Source organism: Acomys minous (assembly GCF_964271855.1).
Source record: "Acomys minous genome assembly, chromosome: 13".
Classification (NCBI taxonomy): Eukaryota; Metazoa; Chordata; class Mammalia; order Rodentia; family Muridae; genus Acomys; species Acomys minous.
In genome coordinates this window covers 61,627,192-61,650,695 of record NC_140495.1, presented here as the reverse complement: position 1 = coordinate 61,650,695, position 23,504 = coordinate 61,627,192, and the positions used below count along the sequence as shown (strand labels likewise).

At 51.8% G+C, this 23,504-nt stretch overlaps 2 protein-coding genes across 8 annotated transcripts in view; one reads left to right on the top strand and one right to left on the bottom strand.

Moving 5' to 3' along the window:
* Positions 1-5,053: 5,053 nt before the first annotated feature.
* On the top strand, positions 5,054-7,547 carry DNPH1 (2'-deoxynucleoside 5'-phosphate N-hydrolase 1). Its single transcript, XM_084755067.1, has 4 exons — positions 5,054-5,298; positions 6,895-6,963; positions 7,123-7,233; positions 7,362-7,547. Exons 1-4 carry the CDS (start codon positions 5,136-5,138, stop codon positions 7,511-7,513), a joined length of 495 nt encoding a protein of 164 aa, XP_084611193.1. The 5' UTR covers positions 5,054-5,135; the 3' UTR covers positions 7,514-7,547.
* Positions 7,548-7,964: 417 nt separating this feature from the next.
* CUL9 (cullin 9) overlaps positions 7,965-23,504 on the bottom strand; it is a 40,876-nt gene continuing 25,336 nt past the window's right edge. For 2 of the 7 annotated variants that reach the window (XM_084755028.1, XM_084755029.1), the window contains exons 27-41: positions 19,159-19,304; positions 18,918-19,047; positions 18,569-18,768; positions 17,451-17,701; positions 16,041-16,386; positions 11,440-11,580; positions 11,190-11,354; positions 10,906-11,069; positions 10,485-10,578; positions 10,041-10,115; positions 9,818-9,928; positions 9,555-9,672; positions 9,121-9,254; positions 8,347-8,501; positions 7,965-8,268 (exon numbers count right to left, since the gene is read on the bottom strand). In XM_084755028.1, the coding sequence (XP_084611154.1) occupies positions 8,064-8,268; positions 8,347-8,501; positions 9,121-9,254; positions 9,555-9,672; positions 9,818-9,928; positions 10,041-10,115; positions 10,485-10,578; positions 10,906-11,069; positions 11,190-11,354; positions 11,440-11,580; positions 16,041-16,386; positions 17,451-17,701; positions 18,569-18,768; positions 18,918-19,047; positions 19,159-19,304 (2,435 nt within the window). In that variant the 3' untranslated portion in view covers positions 7,965-8,063. Of the gene's footprint in view, positions 8,269-8,346; positions 8,502-9,120; positions 9,255-9,554; positions 9,673-9,817; positions 9,929-10,040; positions 10,116-10,484; positions 10,579-10,905; positions 11,070-11,189; positions 11,355-11,439; positions 11,581-11,703; positions 11,842-16,040; positions 16,387-17,450; positions 17,702-18,568; positions 18,769-18,917; positions 19,048-19,158; positions 19,305-23,504 lie in introns of those variants that run through there. The other 5 variants (XM_084755031.1, XM_084755032.1, XM_084755030.1 and 2 more) reach the window with 4 other exon arrangements.

The following is a 23,504-nucleotide window of genomic DNA, read 5'->3' as shown; positions in this document are numbered from 1 at the left end:
TTATAATTTGCTTTTATTTGAGACATTCTTTTATCCACACGTCTCTCATTGGGTGGCTGGGCTGCTTTGTAGCTTATACACTGTGCACAACACTGAAAAGTATGAGACGTTCACAGCTTGCTTAGAGATCCTGGTTTAAATGCTCTTTTAAATAATTTTTAAAATTTATTTTATGTGTAAAGGTGTTTTGTCTGAATGTAAGTCTGGGTAGACTCCTGGTGCCTGAGGGAAACGGGATCCAATCCCATGGAATTGGAGTCACAGGCAGTTGTGAGCCTCCGTGTGGGTGCTGGGAATCGAACCCTGGCCCTCTGGAAGAGCAGCCAGTGTGCTTAACTGTCGAGCCATCTCTCCAGCCTTTTGGCTTAAATTCCTCAGTACACACTTCTACGGCTTGGTTCCCTGGACCATCTGGAGTCCCTTTTCAGTCCTCTGAGAACTGTCATACTTTCTTCATAAATCTGAATCCTAAATGCTCAAAAAATCTGACCCTCATGACCCAGCCAGAACTTATCTGGTTTTGGTGTTGGTTTTTAGGTTGTTGTTTGGTTATTGTCATTGTTTGAGACAGGGTCTCCTGTAGCCCAGGCTGGCTTCAAATTTTCTACGTAGCTGAGGCTGGCGTTTAACTCCTGATCTTCCTGCCCCCGTATCTCAAGTGCTGTAGGCATGTGTCCCCACACCTGGCTAATATTTTTCTTTTAATAAAATCCATTTTTGTTTTACATTTATTTTAAATTTGTACCTATTTATTATGTGTACAGGTGTTTTGTCTGCCTGTATGTCTGTGTACCGTGTGCATGCCTGGTGCTAGGAGAGGCCAAAAGAAGGTCTTGGATTCCCTGGAACTGCAACTGCTATGTGGCTGCTGGGAACCAAACTCATGTCCCATGCGAGAGCAGCCAGATGCTAAGCCATCTCTCTCTCTCTCTCTCTCCCAAACCTAGCGACATTTTATTGGGCGTCAAGCACTGGGCACCACCTCCATGGACTTCCCACTCTGTCTTCTCAGCTCCAGGACACACAGCCAGGCTCCGTCTGCGCTGTTCCACTGTCGCCTCAAACCCTACAGGCGACAAGCTGGGGCCAATGTCAGGTCCACTGTGCGTGCTTGTCTTTCCCCCACATCTGGCCCTGCACTGCCAGACACAGGTTGTTCAAACATAGTGCAGTTGTTTTGTTTTTGTTTTTTCTATCTAGCTACTTCTTGTATGGGAACACATCTGGTCTGGGTGTCAAATAGAAAAAAAAAAAGTGAAGATAAACTGGCAGAGCCTTCCAGGTGCCTTATTTCTGTCTTCTCTGAAGTGTGAGTGCTTTGCCACATCACTGTACGGTGTCACGCCCGCTCTTCCCGTTCTCGGCTTCGGCTCACTCTTTCCAAAGCCAAACAGAGCCCAACGGTTCACAGTCCTCACTGCTCCTTTTAACATTTCCTTCAATGCCCACGGAGTATTGTACACAAAATAAGCACATTATAAGGGTGTCACAAATTATATGTGAAAGGAGACTTAAAAGACATAATACGGGGCCCAGTGAGATGGCCCAGCAGGTCGAGTCTTAGCAACCTGACCTGGAACCTCAGGACTCACATGGTTGAAGAAGAACGCAAAGCTCCCCAAGTTGTCCCCTAATCTACACGCACGCGCACGCATGCGCGCACACACACACACACACACACACACACACACACAGAGACGGAGAGACTGGAGAGATGGCTCAGCAGTGACAAGCATTGCTGCCCCTCAGAGGATGCAGGCTCAGTCCTCAGCACTCATTTCAGACTGTTTACAGCTGCCTGAAATCCAGGTCCACGGGACCCACTACTGGTTTCCGGTCTCTTCAGGCACTGCATGTATGTGGTACACATAAGTACACACAGGCAAAATTCATAAAATAAAAAGGAATCGTATAAACAAGACAGGGTCTCGCTCTGTAGCAATGGCTGGCCTGAAACTCAGAGATCTGGCCCACCTATGTTTCCTGAGTGCTGGGATTAAAGGGTGTGACTCTCATGGCTAGAAAGAACAGAAGGAAGTAGGAGGGCGATAGTGCTACAGAGGGATCAGCAGCTAAAGAGCACTGGTTGCCCTTGCAGAAGACCCAGGTGTGTCCCAGCACCCACCAGGTGCCTCACAACCATCTTTAGCTCCAGTTCCAGAGGATCCAGCGTTCTCTTCGGGCCTTGGGCTCCAGGCACCCACATGATACACACACAGACCAAACACCCACACACATCAAAAATTTTAAATAAGTAAAAAAAAATTTTTTTCAGGGCCTGGAGAGACGGCTCAGGGGTTAAGAGCTCTGGCTGCTCTTCCAAAGGTCCTGAGTTCAATGCCCAGCAACCACATGGTGGTTCATAACCATCTATAGTGAGATCTGGTGCCCTCTTCTGGCCTGTTGGCTCATATGCAGGTAGAACACATAAATAAAAATTAAAAATTAAAAATTAAAAAAAAACCACACACAGTATGAACAAAGTTTAAAGCATGATGTGTGAGGTGAGAGGTTGTGAGAAAGCTTCTAGTTATGTTGAGTTTGGGTCCTTATTATGAACATAAAGGCAGTGCTTATTTTTGGAGAGATTAGAAGGTGTGAGGGGTTGCCAGTTGGATGAGGCATATACAAACTTCTGGAGAACTGGCGCTGTTTCCCAGCCCAACTTTCTACTTTCCTCCCCTCCCCTCCCCTCCCCTCTCCTCCCCTCCCCTCCCCTCCCCTCCCCTCCCCTCCCCTCCCCTTCCCTAACCCTCCCCTCCCTTCCCCTAACCCTCCCCTCCCCTCCCCTTCCCTAACCCTCCCCTCCCCTCCCCTCCCCTCCCCTTCCCTAACCCTCCCCTCCCCTCCCTTCCCCTAACCCTCCCCTCCCCTCCCCTCCCCTCCCCTTCCCTAACCCTCCCCTTCCCTAACCCTCCCCTCCCTTCCCCTAACCCTCCCCTCCCCTCCCCTTCCCTCCCCTCCCCTCCCCTCACCTCCCCTCCTCTTCTGCTTACACTTCAAACTGGAAGACCTATGCTTGTCGCGAGCAGTGGCGATGGGAGCATTTGTACTGTACTTACTATTTATTTGAGGTAATTTTTGTAGGTGAGTTATTTTATAGTTAAAACAAAAGTTCAGACAGGGTCTGGGACTGGGGTTCTGGTGAAGTTGGTAGAGAGCTCGCCTAGGATGTATGAAACGCTAACGCTTCTGAGCAGCTGTGGGCACACTCTGAAGGATTTTGTCCAGCAGGCACAAGCACGTTAGACCAGACCCAGATGACAGGCTATAAGGGAACTAGATAGGCCATGGTAATTTGGCTGCCAATCTGCACCATTCCAACTCTCGGAAGTCCTAATCACCCTAGGAGAACCCTTGACACAAGTACAGCTTTTCCTACAGAATTTCCCTCCACACACCTTAACAAAGTTTTCCTTTTAGTTTAGTTCGTGACAGCTTCGCACCTGAATATATTGCACCCTGGTTACTCCTCCTCTTAGGCTCTTATCTCCTTCCCAGCTCTCCCCCTTCCCTACCAGTTGGTAGGTTTTGTGACCCATTTACTTTAACCAGGGCCACCAGTGGATTAGAACTAACGAGAGGAGCCCGGTGGGGTCATCAGTGGGTACGCAACTGAAAGCACTAACTCCCTTTTTCTTTAACCTAGTAGCAGGAAATGGTTCAGCGGGGCGGGCGGGGCGGGCGGGCCCTCCCCTCCCTCCTTCCCTCCCTCCCTCCCTCCCTCCAGGTATGGCCGTTGATAGTTTCTTCTGCAGACCCAGGGCACTCATCTGCCGGCCAGAGCTGGTGCCCGCAATGGCTGTGGCGTTCCACAGCTCTCCTCTAACTTGTAGGCCACTGGGTTGTTTTTGTTTTCTCTTCTGGTTTTAGCCCAACTGAGATGGAGGTCAATGACGGTGTTCCCGTGTCCTAAGTGTGCTCTGCACAGCCACACAGACCATGGTAAGAAGAGCCGGAGCAGGAGCTGTGAAGGGGAGGGCTAGGACCAGGGTGCTGGCCGTGGAACGTGTGATAGTGTTGCCCACCTTCGTATCTCTGTGCCCATAAACGAGAGCATCCCTTGGCCCTCGTCAGAAGTGCTTCTTTTTTGCAGTAGACCCAGATTAATAGAGGCCCACAACTGGGCACAGAGACTGCAGAGTGTTTGAACGGAAAGGCACCATCATCTCCATGTGCCGTGCCCCCTCCCTGCGCAGTTCAGGGATCATCCCGGAAGAGTGGGCGGAAAGACTGTAAGCGACTGCTGTGAAACAGTATCCACGGACACGGCACATGAATTCACAGCAGCTGTGACCATCTACACAGGACTAAGCTGGTCCAAATGCCAGTTTGTGTGGAGAAGGGGCCCATGGCAATCACAGTAGCTGAGGAGCTGCCAAGAGTTAGTGGCTGCTGGGGCAGACAGAGAGAGCCAGTTTTCTTCAGAGATGCATGCCCTGAGAGGCTGCCTGTTCTTCAGCAAATGGTTCCACACCGGTGCATGCGTAGGAAGCACTAATGGACTCAGTGGGTATTAAATGAGAAGGGTGCGGGGCTGGAGAGATGGCTCAGTAGTTAAGAGCACTGGCGCCTCTCCCAAAAAATCTGGGTCTGGTTCTCAGCACCAGAATGGCGGCCCGCATTGTCTACAACCCCAGTTCCAGGATATCCCATGGTACTTTTTTGGTCTCTTGGGGCTCCAGGTATGCACACGGTGCACAGACATACATGCAGGCAAAACACCTATACACATAAAATAATAATAAAAGAGCACTTGGATGGGTGTAGGGGGGAGGAGAGGGATTGGAGGGGGGAGAGTGAGGTAGGTTTGATTAAAACATACATGCATGTATGTATGATAAAAATATTTTAAATAAATTAACAAAATGTTAAATTCTGGAAAGATTTGTGAGAACCAATCACAATTGCCCCTGGATCCGATACAAAGCTGGAGAGCCCTGGGGAGATAAGAGCCCTGAACAGCTTGAGCAGCCCAGAGCTGGGGAGGAGTCAGAGCTGAGGGGCGGGTCGGCTCAGGAAGAGCCAATCCGGGAGGAGTGAGCTTGCAAAAGTTCTCCTTTTCCGCCTGGAGTCGCGTTCCCAGCTCACGTGGTGGCGGCAGCGCCTCCTAGCATTGGCGGGCGCGCGAGGCCATGGCGGCGGCCGGGGAGCCCCCTCCATGCTCCGTGTACTTCTGCGGGAGCATCCGCGGCGGACGCGAGGACCAAGCACTGTATGCGCGGATCGTATCGCGGCTGCGGCGCTTTGGGAAGGTGCTCACTGAGCACGTGGCTGATGCCGAATTGGACCCGCATGGTGAGGGGACGCGGGCTGGAGCCTGCGGGCTAGAGGGTCTGTAGGTCAAGGGGCTGACTAGGGACTTCTAGGCTAGGGGACCTGCAGCTCAGGGGGCCAGCAACCTGGGAGGATCCGCAGCCTGCAGACATGCAACCTAGGGAACCTGCAGCCCAGGGGACCTGCAAATTAGAGGACCTGTAGTCTAAAGATCTTACAGGCTAGAACCTGTATAAGTTAGGGGACCGGAAGGCTGAGGAAGGCCCTGATTTATGCCTCTTCTGCAACTGCACGCCTGTGCTCAGGTCAGGTGCCCCCATCCAGCATCCTGACAGGGAGCTGGCCGTGCCAGTCCCAGCACATCGAAAGCTAGTGAGAGCCCAGACCCAGCCTTCTGCTAGCAAGGCTTTGGTGAACTGATCTGGACTCCTACCACTCTTCCAGTTTGAAAGTGGTACCTAGAACTCTTCCACTTAGGCTAAAAACAAACAAACAAACCTTTTAAGTAGCGCTCCCTTACCCCTAGCAAGAATAGACTCATCAGCTGTGGGCTCCAATGCAGTTCTGGGAGAATCTTTTAAAAGGCCAAGAATCACTAGGGAAAATGCTAAGGGATCGGACAGGCTAGTCCTCCACCCTCAGCACCCTGGAGGTTGAGGCAGGATGAGTTCCAGGCCAACCTGAGCTACGTAGTTAGACTGGCCCCTGGCTCAAAGAAAAATGAGAGAAAACAAAGACCAGAGTGGGAAACCACCTTTGAATCTGTTGCACACATACACACACCGTTCCTTTTCCTTTTCTCGAACAGGGTCTCTCACACAACCCACAGTGACCTCAGACTTGCTGCGCTGCAGCCGGTGCCCTTGACTTCCCATCCTCCTGCCTCCACCTCTCAAGTGCTAGCATCGCAGGCATGTGCTGCCACAATCAACTTGCTTGCCTTTTTTTGTTTTTGTTTTGAGACAGGATCTTTACGTATCCCTGGCTAGGAGGGGAGGGGGGCTTGCGTACTGTGTAGACCAGGCTGTCCTGGAACTCAGAGATTCCCTCAACCTCTGCCTCTGAGGCTGGGATTATAGGTATGTGCCAATGTCCTCAGCTTACAACTTGCTTTGTAGACCAGGCTGGCCTCAAACTCACAGCGATCCTCCTGCCTCTGCCTCTGCCTCCGGAGTGCTGGGCTTAAAGGCATGCGCCACCATGCCCGGTGCAAATGAACTTTTCTGCCACCAGCATAGCCTTCCCATCCTGAACTGCAGCCTTTATTCATATTGAAAGCTCTGATCCCAGCTATGTCTCTCGAGCCTTTGGCCAAGTGCCCGAGCTCCTTTCCCTACTCGCTTGCATTCTTAGTGAGCCGATCCTTTTCACACCCTCCTCCAGCCCCAACTATACATCGCCACCTTGCACGGAATTGCATTTTTCTTATGGCTATTCCATTCCTCGCCCTCTTTTGACAGACTCCTCTCCTAGACTGGCCTTTGGGGGTGCTGGAACTTGGGTTTCCTCCTTCTGTCCCTCCATGAGTAGGGTAGATAACAGCAGAAGGGGCAGAGGCGTTGCTGGGTACTGAATTGGGGTGGGAAACAACCTTGACCAGATTTCCCTTGCCCACAGGGGAAGAGGCTGCTGGGGGCGACCAGCTCATCCATGAGCAGGACCTGGCCTGGCTGCGGCAGGCAGATGGTGAGTAGCCCTTCCTCCTACATGCAGGCTCCTCTGTGATGCTCCTTCCTGAGCTATCCCTGTCCTCAGTACCTAGAAGGGACTCCCTCCTCACCACAGACACACTGTCACTCCAGCCTTACAAGTCCCGGGTAGTCTTACTTTTATCTTTCTTTGCAGTGGTCGTAGCCGAAGTGACACAGCCATCCCTGGGTGTTGGCTATGAACTGGGCCGGGCAGTGGCTCTTGGTAAACAAATTCTATGCCTGTTCCGACCACAGTCTGGCCGAGGTGAGTATTCCAGTCTGGGGTGGCTTACCCCTTCGTGGCTTTCTAGGAACCCCATGCCTATTTCTTTACCCAGTGGGCTGGGCAGGGAGCGTGGAAGGAGTCCAGCTTCACTTCTTCCCTCTTCCCAGTGCTTTCCGCCATGATCCGGGGAGCAGCAGACGGCTCGAGGTTCCAGGTGTGGGACTACATGGAGGAGAAGGAGCTGGAGAGCAGGCTTGACCGGTACTTTGAGGCTTATCTCCGTCAGGGGACAGCTACCTCCAGTAACTCAAGTGCCTGACTTAACCCTACTTTATTAAAAAAAAAATTTTTTTTTAAAGATTTATTTTATGTATGTTTTCGCTGCTTATAAGTGACCACAGGCAAACCTGGTGCCCACAGAGGTCAGAAGAGGTCATCAGATTCTCTGGAACTGGTATTAGAGATGGCTATGAGCCACCATGTAGGTACTGCTTTGAGCTTTTTCTAAGGACAGAGAAGTCTGGAAGTCTAAAGAAGAGAGTAAAGATGGGGAGGTCTGGTAAGCGGGCTCAGCAGGTATGGGTGCTTCACACCAAGCCCGAAGGCCTGAGCTCTGTCCCGAGCACCCACATGGAAAAGAGGCCTGACTACCAAAAGACCTTCCCTGACCTGCATTCAAAGCACCATAGCATGTGCCCACATACTCAAAAAAAATGCAATCTGAAAAAGCGGTTTTAAAGAGTAAGAGTGGGGGTGCTCAGCCTGTGACGTATGTGAAAAAAAGAAGTTTATTCAGTAAACAGAAGGTGCTGTAGACACTGGGAATGCCCTCTCACATGACTCCCCGCCCCGTGTTTCCTGTCCCCTCCTCAGTCATAAGACTCATCATCGTCATCCTCGTCCCCAAAGAAGAAGGTCTCTCCATCCAGGTTCTCAGATCCCTCATCATAGGAGAAGCTGTCATTGTCCAGTTCCTCCTCAAACTCGTGCTGCCACTCGGGCACCTCCTCCTCCTCCTCTTCCTCCTCGTCGTCCTCCTCATCCTCCGCTGCCAGCCCTGGGGAGCCCTGGGGGCTAGGGAGAGCCAGCACCTTCAGTCAGAGAAGCCTTCTTCCCGGCTGCCCTCTCCCAGGCTCTGCCCACTCTACTCACTGATTGCTGGGCACGTTGGATCCTTTCACCTCCTGGGTCTCTACAGATGGACTCTGCAGTCCAACCCGGAAGTCCTGACAAGGAGATGGGAGGGTCTGAGCAGGAGAGGACAGGCTCCTGGGCCTCCAGCCTGGCATCCCCTCCACTGATGATCCCTGAGAGCAAGACTCCCATGAGCACTTGGGCCTTTGTGCAGTTTCACCCCCTGTGAGTCCCCAGAGGAGAGCCAGTGGCACCCGGCCTGCACTGCACAGGACGCAGCATGCCCAGTTAGCAAATGACCCAAGAACAGGGTTCCTAGTTTGGGCTCCACACCTGTGCACCAGGGCTGGCAAGACCTTTGCAGATCCCACTCCTGAGACTCCCCACAGCCCTGATGCCCACATGCTAGAGTATGGTCTGAGAGTGTTCTGACGGACTCTGAGGAGCACATGGCCCAGTGCCCCTGATTTGAGAAACCCACTCCTTTGTGAGAAACCTCAGGAGGTTAAGTGACACAGCAGACTGGCCTAAGCCTCCTGACACACACATCCACCCGTCATTTTTTTATTTTTCTTTCAACACAGGGTTTCCCTGTGAAGCCCTGGCTCTCCTGGGACTTAATCTGTAGACCAGGCTGGCCTCAAACTCAAAGATCTGCCTGCCTCTGCCTCCTGAGTGTTGGGATTAAAGACATGCGCCACCACTGCCCGGTTTCCTAACACCCCTTTGTCCCTCGATGGCATTTCCCTCAGGACTCCCCTCCACCCCAGGCAGGACTGTGCAGGTTAGTACCTGGGTAGAGTGCTGTAGGATGGCCAGCAGCCTCTCCTGGATCCTCCGAAGCAGTTCGGTGCCTGTGCTGAGGCAGTCAGCCCGCAGGAGGCGCAGGGAGGAGGCCAGGTCCTGACAGCGCAGCAGGGTCTCCTCTGCAGGGACAAGCACAGGACCTGGTCTCCACCCACCCATCCTTCCCCCACGAACATCTGTGGAGCATCTACAGAGTGCCACTGGGCATGGCTGTCAAAACTCCTGGAGCTCGCCCACCAAGGGCAGGGAGACTGTCAGGAGCATGTCCCAGGTCCTTACGTCATGGGCTTTAGACCCAAGAGAGGGGAGGCTAGGGAGAATGAAGGGGAGAGGTTGGAGCCCTGGGTAACCTGTCTGCCTGGGTGTGGGACGCTTAGCGCAAGGGAAGGGGCCTGGGAGGCACTGCAGGCCAGGCTCACCGAGGAGGATCTGCAGGGCATTTGTGTGCAGCTCCAGGTTCTCAGTCTGCTGCTCTACCACATCCATGTACTCTGTGTCCTGGCTGTAGAAGCTGTAGACACAGGCATAGGCCAGCACCTAGGGGAGCCCGCGTCAGTGCATCCGGCCTGAGTGCTGCCGCCTCCACCCCACGTCCCCTCTTCTTGGTTCCTCAATCCAAGCTCCACTCAGCCTTCTTGGCAGACCCCCTCCCCTGCCTGCCGGCCTCCCCCACGGCTACAACCTTTCGAGCCTGCTCAAGGGCCCGGCAGGCATCGTGCAGGAAGGTGAAGGATTTGGCCGGGGGCACCTCATGGATGGCAGAGGCCTGGTTGCGCAGGTTCACAGCAAACTCCTGTATGAGGCAAGTGCAGGCAAGGCCGTGAGGACTGCACTCCATGCAGCTCCCCACTGGGGCTCCCAGTGCCGCCAGCCAACCCTCTGATGAGCCCCTGCCCGTGGCTCACCCGGGCCTGGTGGTGGAAAGTGCATCTCTCGTTGTAGTCCTGAAACCGCTTCTCCTGGCGAGCAGCTTTGCTCACCTGGTGAGGATGCATGAAAGCGGTGCCAGGAGCTTGTTCTGACAGGCTGGCGTTCCCTGAAGGGCCACTGTCCACAGTGCCCCTCTATGCCCAGCCTGCCTTTGCAGGGAAATGCTGAGGCTCCAGCCGCCGCGTCAGGGTGGGCCCACTCCACACCCATTGCTTCCCCCGGATGCCCCTTGCCTGCCATGCGCTTTCTAGGTTTTCTCTGGCCACCTAGGTGGGGGCAGTATTCCAAGGACTGAGTTCCCAGAACTTCAAGGCTCAGCAGCTGCTGTCTGTCCTGCTACACCCCTGCTCTGGGGACACAACTCTGTCCCAGAGCCAAAAGCAGCTAGCTGGTCCTGACTGACACGCCCAGCCCCTTACCATGGCAGAACAGTTGTAGTAGTCCTTGTGGCTCGGCTTCCAGGACTTGAGGCAGCGCCAGCAGAAGCCATGGTTACATCTGGCGCAGGTCATGCTATGGAGGATTCGGGCTGGTCAGAGGGCACCTGCCTCTGGGTAAGGGTGGCCAGGCTACCTACGGGCTAGATACCCAAGTGACAAGGTCTCTGGCTTTTCCAGCTGCCCCCAGGCTCCATCTTCCCAAGCCCTGCTAAGGTCACCCTTCCCTTGGGCTTCCCAACACAGTAGACTTAGAACCTGGGTGGAAGAATCTGGAAGGTGACTCTGGGGGCACAGAGTGAGGGCAGTGATTTGCTGAGCTTCACAGTAAGCTCGAGTTTCTTCCTTACTGCCAGGCCTCCCCCACACCATGCTCGCAGAGCCCCCTGTACCCCCTTCTTACTGCAGACACCCCTCATTCTTCTCGATAGGTGCTTGGCAGCTGGGACAGCGTTTGGAGATGAGCTTGGCCAGGTGCTTGCTCTGGGCCTCCACACTCATGCCCTCATAGTAGCCGCCGTCATCAACCCACTGGGACATGTGGCCACAGCTGGCCGGATAGTGTGCCTAGGTGGAGGGGGGGTGGGGGAGGAGCAGCCAACTCAGCCAGGTAGCAAGAGACAAAGAAGCCACCTCACATCTCTGTGTGTGAGGAAAGGCTTGCAGGGACCAAAGCGGGCTGCCCACCTCAGGGAAACTGCAGCTGAAGCAGGAGGCCCAGCCGCACTTGGAGCAAGTGGTCCCACTGCCCAGGCCCTGGCGGCACAGGATGCGATCGCAGCCCTGCGGGTTGGTGCACCACGTCAGATTGGAGCAGCTCTCCACATAGCCTCGCAGGAGGGCCTTCTCATACTGTGGGCAGAGGCATGTGTGGCAGTTAGGAACGCATCTGAAGGCCAGCCTGGCCTCTGGGACCCTGGGGCAGGCGAGTGAGTACCTTGGAAATGACTTCCGGGGAGGAGACAATGTTACGGATGAAGGCTCCAGTGGGCTGGGCAGGACAGTCAGCGATGGGGCAGGTGCAGTTTAGCACGAAGTTCTGCTCGATGCGAGTTGTCAGGTACTCATTCCAGCAGGACTGCCAGCATGAAAGGAGGGGCTGGTCAGAGGCAGGCACCCTGGCCACCGACGGCACACTCACCATTCACGGCTTTGAGCAAGGCCAGAGAGGGCTGGCTCCTAGGCCTACCTCACAGCCTACCTGCCTTCCAGACTCCTTGGTTTCCTGGGATGAGGCCAGACTGTAGTTGTCCTTGAGGGTGTCTGGTGCTCAGGCTTTGGCCTAACTACTGTCAGATGGCCATAGGGGAAGCAGAGAATCAACTGAAGAGGATGTGAGCTACGGGAAGGGAGGCGTGGGACGGCTTAGATAAAGGTCCTGATGAGAGGCTGCTGGGTTGCAGGCTCGGTCCCCATGGAAGCAGTGTTCAGTGCTGAGGCTTCTGTGGGGTGCTGGGTCACAGGGGTTCTTCCCTCATCAGTGGCTCATTCCACTGCCAGCAGATGGCTGACAGAGATCACTGGGGATGTGCCTTTGAAGGCTACCTTGTCCCCTGTCCCTTCCTGCCTGGTTGGTTTCCTGACCTCCTCAAGGTCTGACATTTTGCCTTGTTACAGGCCTAAAAGCAGTTGAGACAAGCAACTGCGGACCAAAAGCTCTTAAACTGTGAGCCAGGACAGCTTCCTCCCTGAAGCTACTTCTCTCAGGTAAGAATGGAGCTGGAGAGTGGATCAGTGACTCAGAGCACTCGCTGCTCCTATAGAGAACCCACGTTCAGTTCCCAGCACTCCACTTCCAGGGGCTCTGATGCTCTCTTCTGGCCTCTGCAGGACCAGACATATACACAATGTACAAACATGCAGGCAGAACACCCAAACACATGAATTGAAGGCCTTTTTTTTTTTTTTTTAAAGGTGAGAGAGAAGGCAGCCTGGGGAGACACAGCCTTTCCCTACTGGGCTCTGGGCTCTGGGCTCCGGGCTCCAGGCTCCGGGCTCCTGCATGCCAGGTCCCCTGGCTCCAGCTTTCCCAGCCTGAGCATCCACCTTCAAGAGCTCTGCCATCAAACAGACTCAGTCTCTTCCCCACAAAGCAGACTAGCTTGTGGTGTCCCCACATCCTCATTGACAGCACAGCCATCCTCACCCTAGTCACCAGCAGCAGGATTTCCCAAATTCTGTGGTTGAAACCGTCCTACTCGAAAGCAGCTCATTACGTCTTCCTGATAAACGGCCCTTTCGCCCTCACCTCTCCAGAGTCTATGACCCTCTTGAACTGCTCCACTAAGCACCCCTGTTCCTCGACTGTGACCAAGTGTTCCAAAATGGTCAGTCAAAGCCCTAGGAGACCATGTGCACCAGGGACACCAGTCGACAGGGTCCATGTGCAGAATCTGGACCATTTGTCACCAAACCAAACCCTTTACATCTTGAAACAAACCAAGAAGCAGACGAAAAGGACTCTTGCGTCATCTTTAGGTAAAGCAAGGGGCACCAGTCGTAGATGTCGTACTTGCAGGTACACAGTGCCTTAGGGTTCCCCACAGTCCTGGGTGACAGACTCCTGCAGTCTGAGTCCTTGTGGCCTCTTGGCCTCTGCCATAGCCACTGTCTAGCCCTTGGTGACCAGTGCTATTGCCTGTCCTTTGCCCATTCTGCCTGCCAACAAGGCTCATGCTGGTGGCCGCCCACCACGGCTCTGTGACTTTGCCACTTCTGTTTTATTCACAGGATGTAACTGTTTTGTTTGCTTCTCAAGACAGAGTTTCTCAGTATAGCTCTGGCTGTCCTGGAACTTGCTCTGTAGACCAGGCTGGCCTCGAACTCACAGAGATCTGCCCGGCTCTGCCTTCAGCTAGAAATTTTGAATCAGTCTGTTTTTTTCTTAGTTACACTTTGCAAGCTCTCTGTCTCTGCATCTCTACGGAAGGGTCTCCTGCGCCCATCTCCGCTCTTTGCCTGTAGTGTTGCCAGCCACACCCTTCCACTTAACACCAAATTCAAATCCCACTGGCTAGCTGCTTTTGCCACATCATGTCCAGGGAGCAGCTGGAATGTCACACAGCATGACAGACTGCTGCTTCCTCCCAAAGCCCCACCCTTCATCCCCACACCTTGCCCCCAAAGTTCCTCTCAAAAGCAAAGCAGCACATTCCATCTGCTCAGCCGCTCAGCCCAGAAACAAAGGCTCCGTCCTTGATCCTCTCCTCTGGAGCGTCGACATCTAACCTGCCAAGTCTGTGGGTTCTACCTGCAAACTCATTAAACCCATCACTTTCCCTGTCACTACCGCACAAGCCCAAACAGCACCTTTCAGCCTCGCACAACAACCAAAGGTCTCGGTGGGTGGGTGCCATGTCTGTGTGGGTGCTGTGCGTCTGTCTGGGTGGAGGAGGCCAGAGTTGACAGCTGGCACCTTCTTTGATCACTCTTTATTCACCGAGGCAAGGTCTGTCTGTCACTGCATCTGGAGCTCACCCATCCTGACTGCGGCCGGGCTGCCCCAGGGAGCCTGTCTCTGCCTCTGGATGCTGGCTAACAGGCAGCCGAGCATGCCTACCCTTGCTTTACCTGTACTGTTTCGTATGCGGGTTCTGGGGATCTGAACTCAGGTCCTCATGCTTGCATGATGAGCACTTTATCTACTGAGCCATGTCCCCAGCTCCCAAGGACGTTTTCAAACTTTAAATCAGCTCTTGCCACCTTGCTTAAAACCCACCTTGGTTTCCCACAAATCACTATCTTTTCTCAGACCTCCTCCCCTAAATGCACAGCCTCAGCTGTCACGCTCTCCTAGTTCTCTGCTACAGCCCTCCCTCACAAGCTGTCACTTCTGGGACGCCCCTCTTGATCTTCCCAGTGTTGAACACAGATCCTAATCGCTATCCAGTCACTTCCTGTGACACCAGCCAAGTGTATCTTCCTCCCAGAATTCATCATCAAGGTCTGAAGGAAGGTAAGTTTGGGGTAAGGCTGCTAAAAATCAAATCTTGATCTCAGATAAATGGCATCGCCTCCAAGTGTCTCCATCTGTCACCTGTAAATTGGAGACAGTCAGGCTGGAGAGGTGACTCAGTGGTTAAGAGCACCTGCTGCTCTTCCAGAGGACCTGGGTTCAGTTCTCAGTCCCCATATGGTGGCTCACAACCATCTGTAACCCCAGTTCTAGAACATCTGATATTCTTTCTGGCCTCCATGGGCACCAGGCACACATGTGGCACATACCCATACATGCAGGCAAAATGCTTACAGGCATAAGAATAAATAAATAAAGCTTTAAAAAAAAAAAAAGAGAGAGTAAAAAGTGCTACTCCACCATTACAGAGTAAGTAGGAGACTTGAGCAGTGTGGCACTGGCCAGCAAGCCCCCGATGTGTTAGCTGCCACTGTTGGCAGCAATCAGGCCATTCCCTAGGCTTTCCCCCACACCCTCACACAGCAATCTGCACACTACACATAGTAGGTCCACAACTGTCTTGACTAAATGAAAATATAAAATAAACACCTAGGGCTGGAGAGATGGCTCAGAGGTTAAGGGCACTGACTGCTCTTCCAGAGGTCCTGAGTTCAATTCCCAGCAACCACATGGTGGCTCATGACCATCTAAGATGAGATCTGGTGCCCTCTTCTGGCCTGCAGGTGTACATGCAGGCAGAACACTGTATACATAATAAATATTTTTTAAAAATAAAAGAAAGAAAAGAAAAAAGAAACACCTAGGAAGAGGGGAGTGCTGGCAACCGAGTCAGAAGAGTCTGGAAGCTGAGCAGAAGGGACAGAGAAGGAGCACCACAGAGCCACATGTCGCCTGCCACTGGGAGCCACTGCTGCTTACATGACGTGTTAGCTCAGTGGTGAGGTCAACAACAAGCGGGGAGGAGGGTTCCTGGCACCTCCCCCTCCCGCCTCCGCTCACCTGCTCTGCTGTGCTCAGCTCCAACAACAGCCTCGTCCCCCACTGCTTGGTTCTTTTTCTGGTCTACACCATTTGTTTGTTCATGAATTAAATGAGAATACATGATAAAAGAGTTGCTGTTCTGAGACAAGTACTTAAATGTTCCTAAGAAAAGCATGAATTAGCCGGGCATGGTAATGCGCGCCTGTAATCCCAGCACTGGGGAGGCAGAAGCAGATCTCTGTGAGTTCGAGGCCAGCCTGGTCTACAAAGGGAGTCCAGGACAGCCAGGGCTACACAGAGAAACTCTGTTTCAAAAACAAAAAACAAAAACAAAACAAAACAAAAGAACAACAAAAAAGCATGAATTATAGGTAACACTAAAGACATTTTCTCATGGTCTGACTGTCTCTGTGAGGAAGGAATGTGGCAGGTGACACCACTTACAGGGGGCAGAAGGGGCACTGAGAGACATGCCTGGGTTTGGAGTTTAGTTCAGTGGGGATACCCGGCCCGAGGCTCCACCCTCAGGAGGGAGGAAGAGAGAAGGAAGGGGAAAGAGTGCAGAGAGGCCCAAGATTACCCAGGTTAGGATATGGTGTTTCCAAGGCACGAGACAGGGGAAGGAGAGGCTGGATGCTCACCCTACAGCAGCAGTGCAGGCAGCAGAGGGAGGGCGGGTCATCACTGGGTCCTAGGGGGCTGACACAGACAGGGCAGTGGTCAGGGCGCGTGGGGACGGCCTGGGCCTGGGGTACTCGCAGCCCAGCCGCAAGAAGCAGTGGTTCTGGATCTTCACTGTAGCTCTGCAGCAGCTGCTCGGTGCCCCAGTGGGAGTGAGCCAGAAGGTGCTGAGCTACATCTGGTTCTAAGTTCAGCGTCTCCTGCACCTGCCGCACCGTCTGCTCCATCAATGCTTCTACCTCCTGGGGGCTCATGGTACGGCCTGCAGGCAGCTGTAGAGATGCCAGGGCCACCACAGCTTCTGGGCTTAGTGAGAGAGAAGAGACCGTGTTTAGCATCTCTGTCCTGCTTGCCTAGCTACAGGTACCCCCCCTCCCGGCCCCAGCTCCCCATGTGTGACCCCGTGCTTCCACTTGCCTTGGCAGCCTATGTGTAACCACCTGAACCAACTGTGGGAGCGAAGCCTGTCATAGAAGCCATGAGTGACTGTGGGGCTGAGGCTGGCTAGGACAACTGGGGCACTGTAGGCCAGTGGGTAGGTCATAGTGCTAAGTGACTTATAATGAAGGGGACAGTCCATCATGCAAAATGGCAGCAGCATGTCTAAGGCCTTCCTATTGCAAAGTGTAACCTGTGGGCTAGCAGCACGGGCATCACAAAAGGAACAAGTGAGTCAAATCTGCTCTCGGCTGCCACATACACACAAATGATGTGTACGCACCCTGAGGTTTCAGAGAAGTCAGAGAACTCATCCATGCATCCTGCAGATAATAGGGACAAACAGAATGGGGGGGCACTTGAGGTTGAAAGTTTTGGGGCATGGTGGGCATGGTGGCATACGCCTTTAATCCCAGCACTCAGGAGGCAGAGGCAGGTAGATTGCTGAGTTCAAGGCCAGCCTGTTCTGCAAAGCAAGTCCAAGACAGCCAAGGCTACACAGAGAAACCCTGTCTTGAAAAACCATAAATAAATAAATAAATAAATAAATAAATAAATAAATAAATAAATAAAGTTTTGGGGTACTGGTGACTTAGAACAGCCCCCGTAATTCCTCAGTAGCACAAACTTCCTCACAATTGGCCTATTCCCAAGGCAAGTGCACAGCAAACACTCTGTACATATTTATAGCACAGACCAAATTTGCTCAGACAGAGTGAAATCCACGCATCTGGGTCTCATGCCTAAGGCCTGGCCCAAGGAGAGTCTTACTATGTAGCCCTGGCTGGCCTCAGACTCACAGAGCTCTGCCTGCTCCTGCCTCTCTAGCACTGGGATTAACCGGAAGTGCTTTTACAAAAGTGAGTTTTGCAGGGCTATGGCCCTACAGTCCTTCTCATGCACTGATAGTGGACAGAGGCAGGGGTGGCTACCTAGGTTTGGAGGTCTCGGTGCTCAGCTTGCCATACAAGGGGACATCTGCTTGACCCCGGCAGGGCCCCATGGGCTCTGGGGTTGCATATATCAGGACCTGAGGCCGGTCATCACGCCGCTCCACATAGCCCTGGCCCAGGAGATGCAGGATGCAAGAGAGAACATCCGTGCTGGAACAGGCCACACCCCCTGCAATGGTGCAGCCCAGGCTCCCAGGTGGATTCGGACCCTTCTGCCAGGCCTCCAGCACCTGCGTAGAGAAGAAAGAAAAAAGAAGGAGTCCAGCCTGCAGGGTTCAGTACCTGGCTCTACTGCCTCTTGCTGGCCACAAGACCAGGTATGTCACCTTCTCATCTAGCCAATGGCAAAAGTTAATGTTTATGTAAAGTTAATATATTAATTTTAGGGCCTGGAGAGATGGCTCAGAGGTTAAGAGCACTGATTGCTCTTCCAGAGGTCCTGAGTTCAATTCCCAGCAACTACATGGTGGCTCACAACCATCTATAATGTGATCTAATGCCCTCTTCTGGTGTGCAGATGTGCATGCAGGCAGAACATTGTACATAATAAATAATTTTTTAAAAAGACATCTACTTGGTATTAAAATATATATATTAATTTTATTTGTACTATTGTTGAATTGCCCAGTCACACACATGGAAAGCAGTCGTGTGTCAGCAACAGGAAACCCAGAAGGAGGGCTGCAGAGATGGCTGAATACAGCCCTTGCTCCTCACGGGCGTGGCCTGACTTCAAATCCCTGGAATCTATACAAAGTCTGGTAAAATACATGTGTCTGAACCCCATCGGAAACTCGGATGGAGAGAAGGGAGGCAGAGACAGGAGAATTCCCAGGAGCTCATGAGCCAGGGAGCAACCAACAAGAGACCTTGTGTCATGCAGGGTTGGAAGGAGAGGACAGGCACCCAAGGTTGTCCTCTGACCTGCACTACACACATACTTAAAGGAGGATGGACACACACACACACACACCATACACACATGATAGGGTGGAACTGTCATCCGAAGGATGCTTCCTATAGGAAGGGGTTAATGCCTCTCATGACGACCCCAAGCATGGCCCCTTCTTCCCCGAGCATCGTCCTTTCTGCCCTACCAGACAAACCAGCTGGTCGATGTGGAGGCCCTTCTCCCCGTGGGCTTTGAGAATCCGGACAAGAAGGCAGCTCAAGAGGTTCCTCTTCTGCTCCAAGGTCCGGCCCTCATCTTTTTCTACACTGAGATACGTCTGAGGAGGTATCAGCCACAGGACCTCTTCATGGGTCTGGGGCTTAGACTCTCGGAGCCGCAGCACACCTGGAATCCCGTCCCGGTCAGGTACCCAAGGACAGGGAGGGACACATGAGTGAGGATCCTACTACACTCCCCTTCCCTGGCATAGTCTCCCCCACCCTCTGAGCCTCCCACCATGCCGCAGAGGCTCAGCCCAGGCCCCGACGACCTACCCCCATCTGGAAAGTTCTGAGTCTCCTCCAGTGTCAAAAGACCATTGTCAGAGGTGAGGGGCAGAAGCGCCTGGTGCAGGAGCTCTGGGGAGAGGTCAGAATTCTTCAACAAGATCTCTACTGACACCTCCTGGTGAGGAGAAACAGTGCCCCCCGTCAGAGGTGAAGAGGAGAGGAAAAGAGGGAACAGAGAGGCAGGCAGAGGAGCTTGGGCAGCCCAGGGGCTAAGCAGCTGCGGCACCTCTGTCTGGTTGAAATTCAGCAGCAGCCACATCTGCACAGTGGACACATGCAGGGTCAGGTCTCCAAACTGCAGCTCAGCCCGGCCCAGCCACGTCCACTGAAGTCGCCGATGTGGTCCCATGTCCAAGACTGGGTAGTTCTGACCTGGGGAAGTGTCAAGGAGACAGGCAGAGTCAAAGAGAGGCGAGTAAGGGGGGTGTTAATAGAGTAAGAATACAAACATGATATTTCTACATTTGTGAGTTGTAAAGATATTGCTATATATTTACAAACCTCGTCTTTAAACCATCTTTACAGATCATCCTTGGAGTATTCTAGATAATCAATCCATAACTTTGAAAACAAGTAAATAAACATAGCTGTCAGGTATGCTGGCTCATGCCTTTAATCCCAGCACTTAGGAGACAGAGGCATGAGGGTCTCTGTGAGTTCAAAGCCAGCCTGGTCTACATGGAGCTATCTAAACTAGCCAGGGCTACACAGTAAGATCCTGCATCATAACAAAAAGAAACCCAAAACAAAAAGGGAAGAGGGAAGAGGGAAGATTCAGCCTTTCCTGCCGAGCGGCTGGTGAGAAGCCTCTCTATGGAGAAAGCACCCTGCTAACACATGAAGAAACCATGACAAATTAGAGTCGCACTATTTCATAAGTGCTAATGAAACAGCAGGCAGGAGGAGCTCAGGATGTCGCCTGACTGACGGGTAGAGTGCTGGCCCTCATACACACGGGGCCCTGGGTCCCATCCATATACCATGTACATCAGGTGTGGTGCACATGCCTGCAATCCCACACTCAAATGGATCAGAAGTTGAAGGTCAGCCTTGGTGACTTAGTGAGATTGAGCTGAGCAGGAAGTACAAGAGTCCTTATCTTGAGAAACCAAAACCCCAAACAACACACAAAGACAGACTGTGCTGAAGGGATCGGTGACGTGGAAATCCACAGATCCCTCTTAACACCACAAAGGACAAACTGGAGTCCAAGCAAACCTGCAGCCCTACTTCCTCCACAAACAACTGCTAAGGGAGAAAGGGACAGCAGGAGCCAGACTGGAGACGGTCGAGCTAACCACCGCATACAGTGTGTGGGCCTTGTTTGGATCTGCATTAAACAAAGCAAGCAAGAGTAAGACAGAAAACCAGGAGGACCAGGGAAGTAGGCCTGGCGCACAGCTGACGATGCTGGAAAAGCGGTGACACCATCATCTTCAGGAAGCCCTCCTCCTTGAGGTACAAACATAGGAGAATGTGGCGCTGGGTATTGTGGAGTTCATGCTATCTGTGTATGTTTGAAATTTACCACCGTAAAATATTTTGAATTTATTATTTTATGTGCATAAGTATTTTGTCTGTATGTATGTCTGCACACCACCGAAGAGAGCATCAGATCCTGTGGAACTGGAGTTACAGATGTTTTTGAGCAGCCTTTGTGGGTGCTGAGAATTGAACACAGGTGCTCCCTAAGAGCAGCCAGTGCTCTTAACTGCTGAGCCATCTTTCCAGCCCTATTATTAAAAATATTTTTAAATGAAGTAGAGCAAGGGGTAGAGCTCAGCTGGTAGATGCTTGCCTACCTCCCATGCACAGAGCCCAGGCTTCAGTCCCCAACACAGCCTGAGACTGAGCATGACAGCATTTGCCTACAATCCCAGGCACCAGGACAGGAGGCAAAAGGCTAGAGGGTAAGAGGCTCAGGGTCATCCTCAGCTACACGCAGAGCTTGAGGCCAGCCTGGCTCACATGAAACCTTGTCTCCAAAATAAAATAAAATGCCTCAGGAATTACTAGCCTCAACTTGAAGTATCGCCTCTCCCTCCTGCTTGTTAATAGTGCACTTGATCAGGCTGTCAGAATTAACATGACAGGGCATGGGAAATGTAGTGTAGTGTTTGAGCATGCACTTAACCCCAGAACTGGGGCAGTGAGGGGGGCATGAGGAAGGGGGGGGGCGGAGAGGGAAATGCCAGGAAGAGGGGCAGAAGGTAAACATTTTGACAGTTATCACTTAGCGTCCTATGAACACAGAACCTGAGTCTAAACCCAAACAACTACTTGAAATTTTTAAAAAACTGGATTCTCAACAAAAAAAAAAATGTCAATGTTCACAGACAAAGATGACTGCCAAAGCATTCCAGATTAAAGGAGAATAAGAGCCGGGTGAGGTGGCACATGCCTTTAATTCCAGCACTCAGGAGGCAGAGGCAGGTGGATCTCCGTGAGTTCGAGGTCAGCCTGGTCTACAAAGCGAGTCCAGGACAGTCAGGACTACACAGAGAGACCCTGTCTTGAAAAACCAAAAAAAAAAAAAAAAAAAAAAAACAAAAAAAAAAAAAAAAAGAAAGAAAAATAAAGGAGAATGAAAACACCTGCTACCTAAACCTGCTTAAATCCTCTCCCAGACAGAAAGCAAAGTCACAGAAGACTTTATGGTCCATTGACAAAACTGTAATATGGAAGGTAAGTTAAGGTATTAACTGAACTTCTCTGTATTAGAGTAGCTTCATGCGTAGGAAATATGCACTAAAGGATTAGGAACAAAGAATCAAATACACAACTTCCTCTCAATGGTTCTGGAAAAGTGTGTGTGTGTGTGTGTCTGTGTGTGTGTGTGTGTGTGTGTGTGTATGTGTGTTCACACAGATATATACACACATGTGCATATAAAGAGCAAATAAGTATGGTGGCACATGCCTGTAATCCCAGTCCCTGAGAGTAAAGGCAAAATGTCTGGGAGTTGAAGCCCAGTCCAGGCTATTGAGAGAAGTCTTGTTTAAAAAGAAAAAGAGAACCAGGTATGGCAGCGCACACCTTTACTCCCAGCACTCAGGAGGCAGAGGCAGGCTGATCTCTGTGAGTTTGAAGCCAGCCTAGTCTATAAAGTGAGTCCAGGACAGCCAATGCTACACAGAGAGACCTTGTCTCAAAAGTCCAAAAAAGAAAGGGGCTGGAGAGATGGTTAAGAGCACTGACTGCTCTTCAAGAGATCCTGAGTTGAATTCCCAGCAACCACATGGTGGTTCACAACCATCTATGAAATCTGGTGTCCTCTTCTGGCATGCAGACGTACATACAAGGAGAACATGGTATACACAATAAATAACTCTTTAAGAGCACTGACTGCTCTTCCAGAGGTTCTAAGTTCAATTCCCAGCAACCACATGGTGGTGCACAACCATCTGTTATGTGATCTGATGCCCTCTTCTGGCCTGCAGGTGGACATGCAGGCAGAGCACTGTATACATAATAATAAATAAATAAATCTTTAAAAAAAGAAAGCTGTTAAAATGACAAATATTAGACATATTTTACCACAATAAAAAACTAAGAAAGACAGAAAGAAACTTAGGAGCAGAGAGAAGGCTCAGTATGTAAAGTGTGTGCCCTGCAAGCACAATGACGTGGTCTAGGTCTCCAGCACCCACATACAAGCCAGGTGCTGAAGGGACCGCCTGTAAGCCCAGGACTTGGGAGGCTGTGGCAGGAGGGATCCCTGGGGCCTTCTGGCCAGCCAGTGCAGATGAACTGGTGAACTCCAGACTCAGTGAAAGATGCTGTCTCAAAAAAGAAAATGGAGAGTGACTGAGGAAGACACCTGATGTTGACCTCTGCCCTCCACATGCACCTGCACATACACACACACACACACACACACACACAGAGAGAGAGAGAGAGAGAGAGAGAGAGAGAGAGAGAGAGAGAGAGGAAAGAGAAAGGGGGTGTGGGGGGAGGAATAATGAAAAGACAGAAGAGAAAAAAGAAGCCTAAGGACTGCAGGTGTCATGCACTTGGCAGATGGATGCCCAGGCCTGGGGAAGCCCTGGCTTGAGCCCAACACCACCAGGCAAGCCAGGCCCTGTGGTACCACTAGTAATCCCAGCACACAAACGGTGAGAAGGACAAAAGTTCAAGGTCCTTCTCTGCTACCTAGTGAGTTTGAGGCCAGTCTGGACTGCACAAGACCTGTCTCAAACACAACGAAACCCAAACAATTAAGGAGGTCTTTCAGTGTGAAAGTAAAAGTAAGGGGATAGGAAACTATTCACTAAAATATGTTGGATATGACTGCTGTCAAAGGAAAACAGACTCTAAGACAAAACAAAACAAAAACACTTAATAGAAACAAAGTCAGTTCATAATAATAACAACATTTAATTTACCATAAAACTCTCTAAGTTTACACAGTCCATGCTGGCAATCGCTAGCCACATGTAGTTGAATTTTTGTCTTGTTTTGTTTTTCGAGACAAGGTTTCTCTGTGTAGCCTTGGCTGCCCTGGACTCACTTTGTAGACCAGGCTGGCCTCGAACTCACAGCAATCCACCTGCCTCTGCCTCCCGAGTGCTG

Excerpts from the sequence above, each read along its gene's own strand:
- DNPH1 (XM_084755067.1), top strand. The coding sequence starts at position 5,136 with ATGGCGGCGGCCGGGGAGCCCCCTCCATGCTCCGTGTACTTCTGCGGG. Across the intron at positions 5,299-6,894 it reads TGCCGAATTGGACCCGCATG|GGGAAGAGGCTGCTGGGGGC; the intron begins GTGAGGGGACGC and ends CCTTGCCCACAG. Across the intron at positions 7,234-7,361 it reads CCGACCACAGTCTGGCCGAG|TGCTTTCCGCCATGATCCGG; the intron begins GTGAGTATTCCA and ends CCCTCTTCCCAG.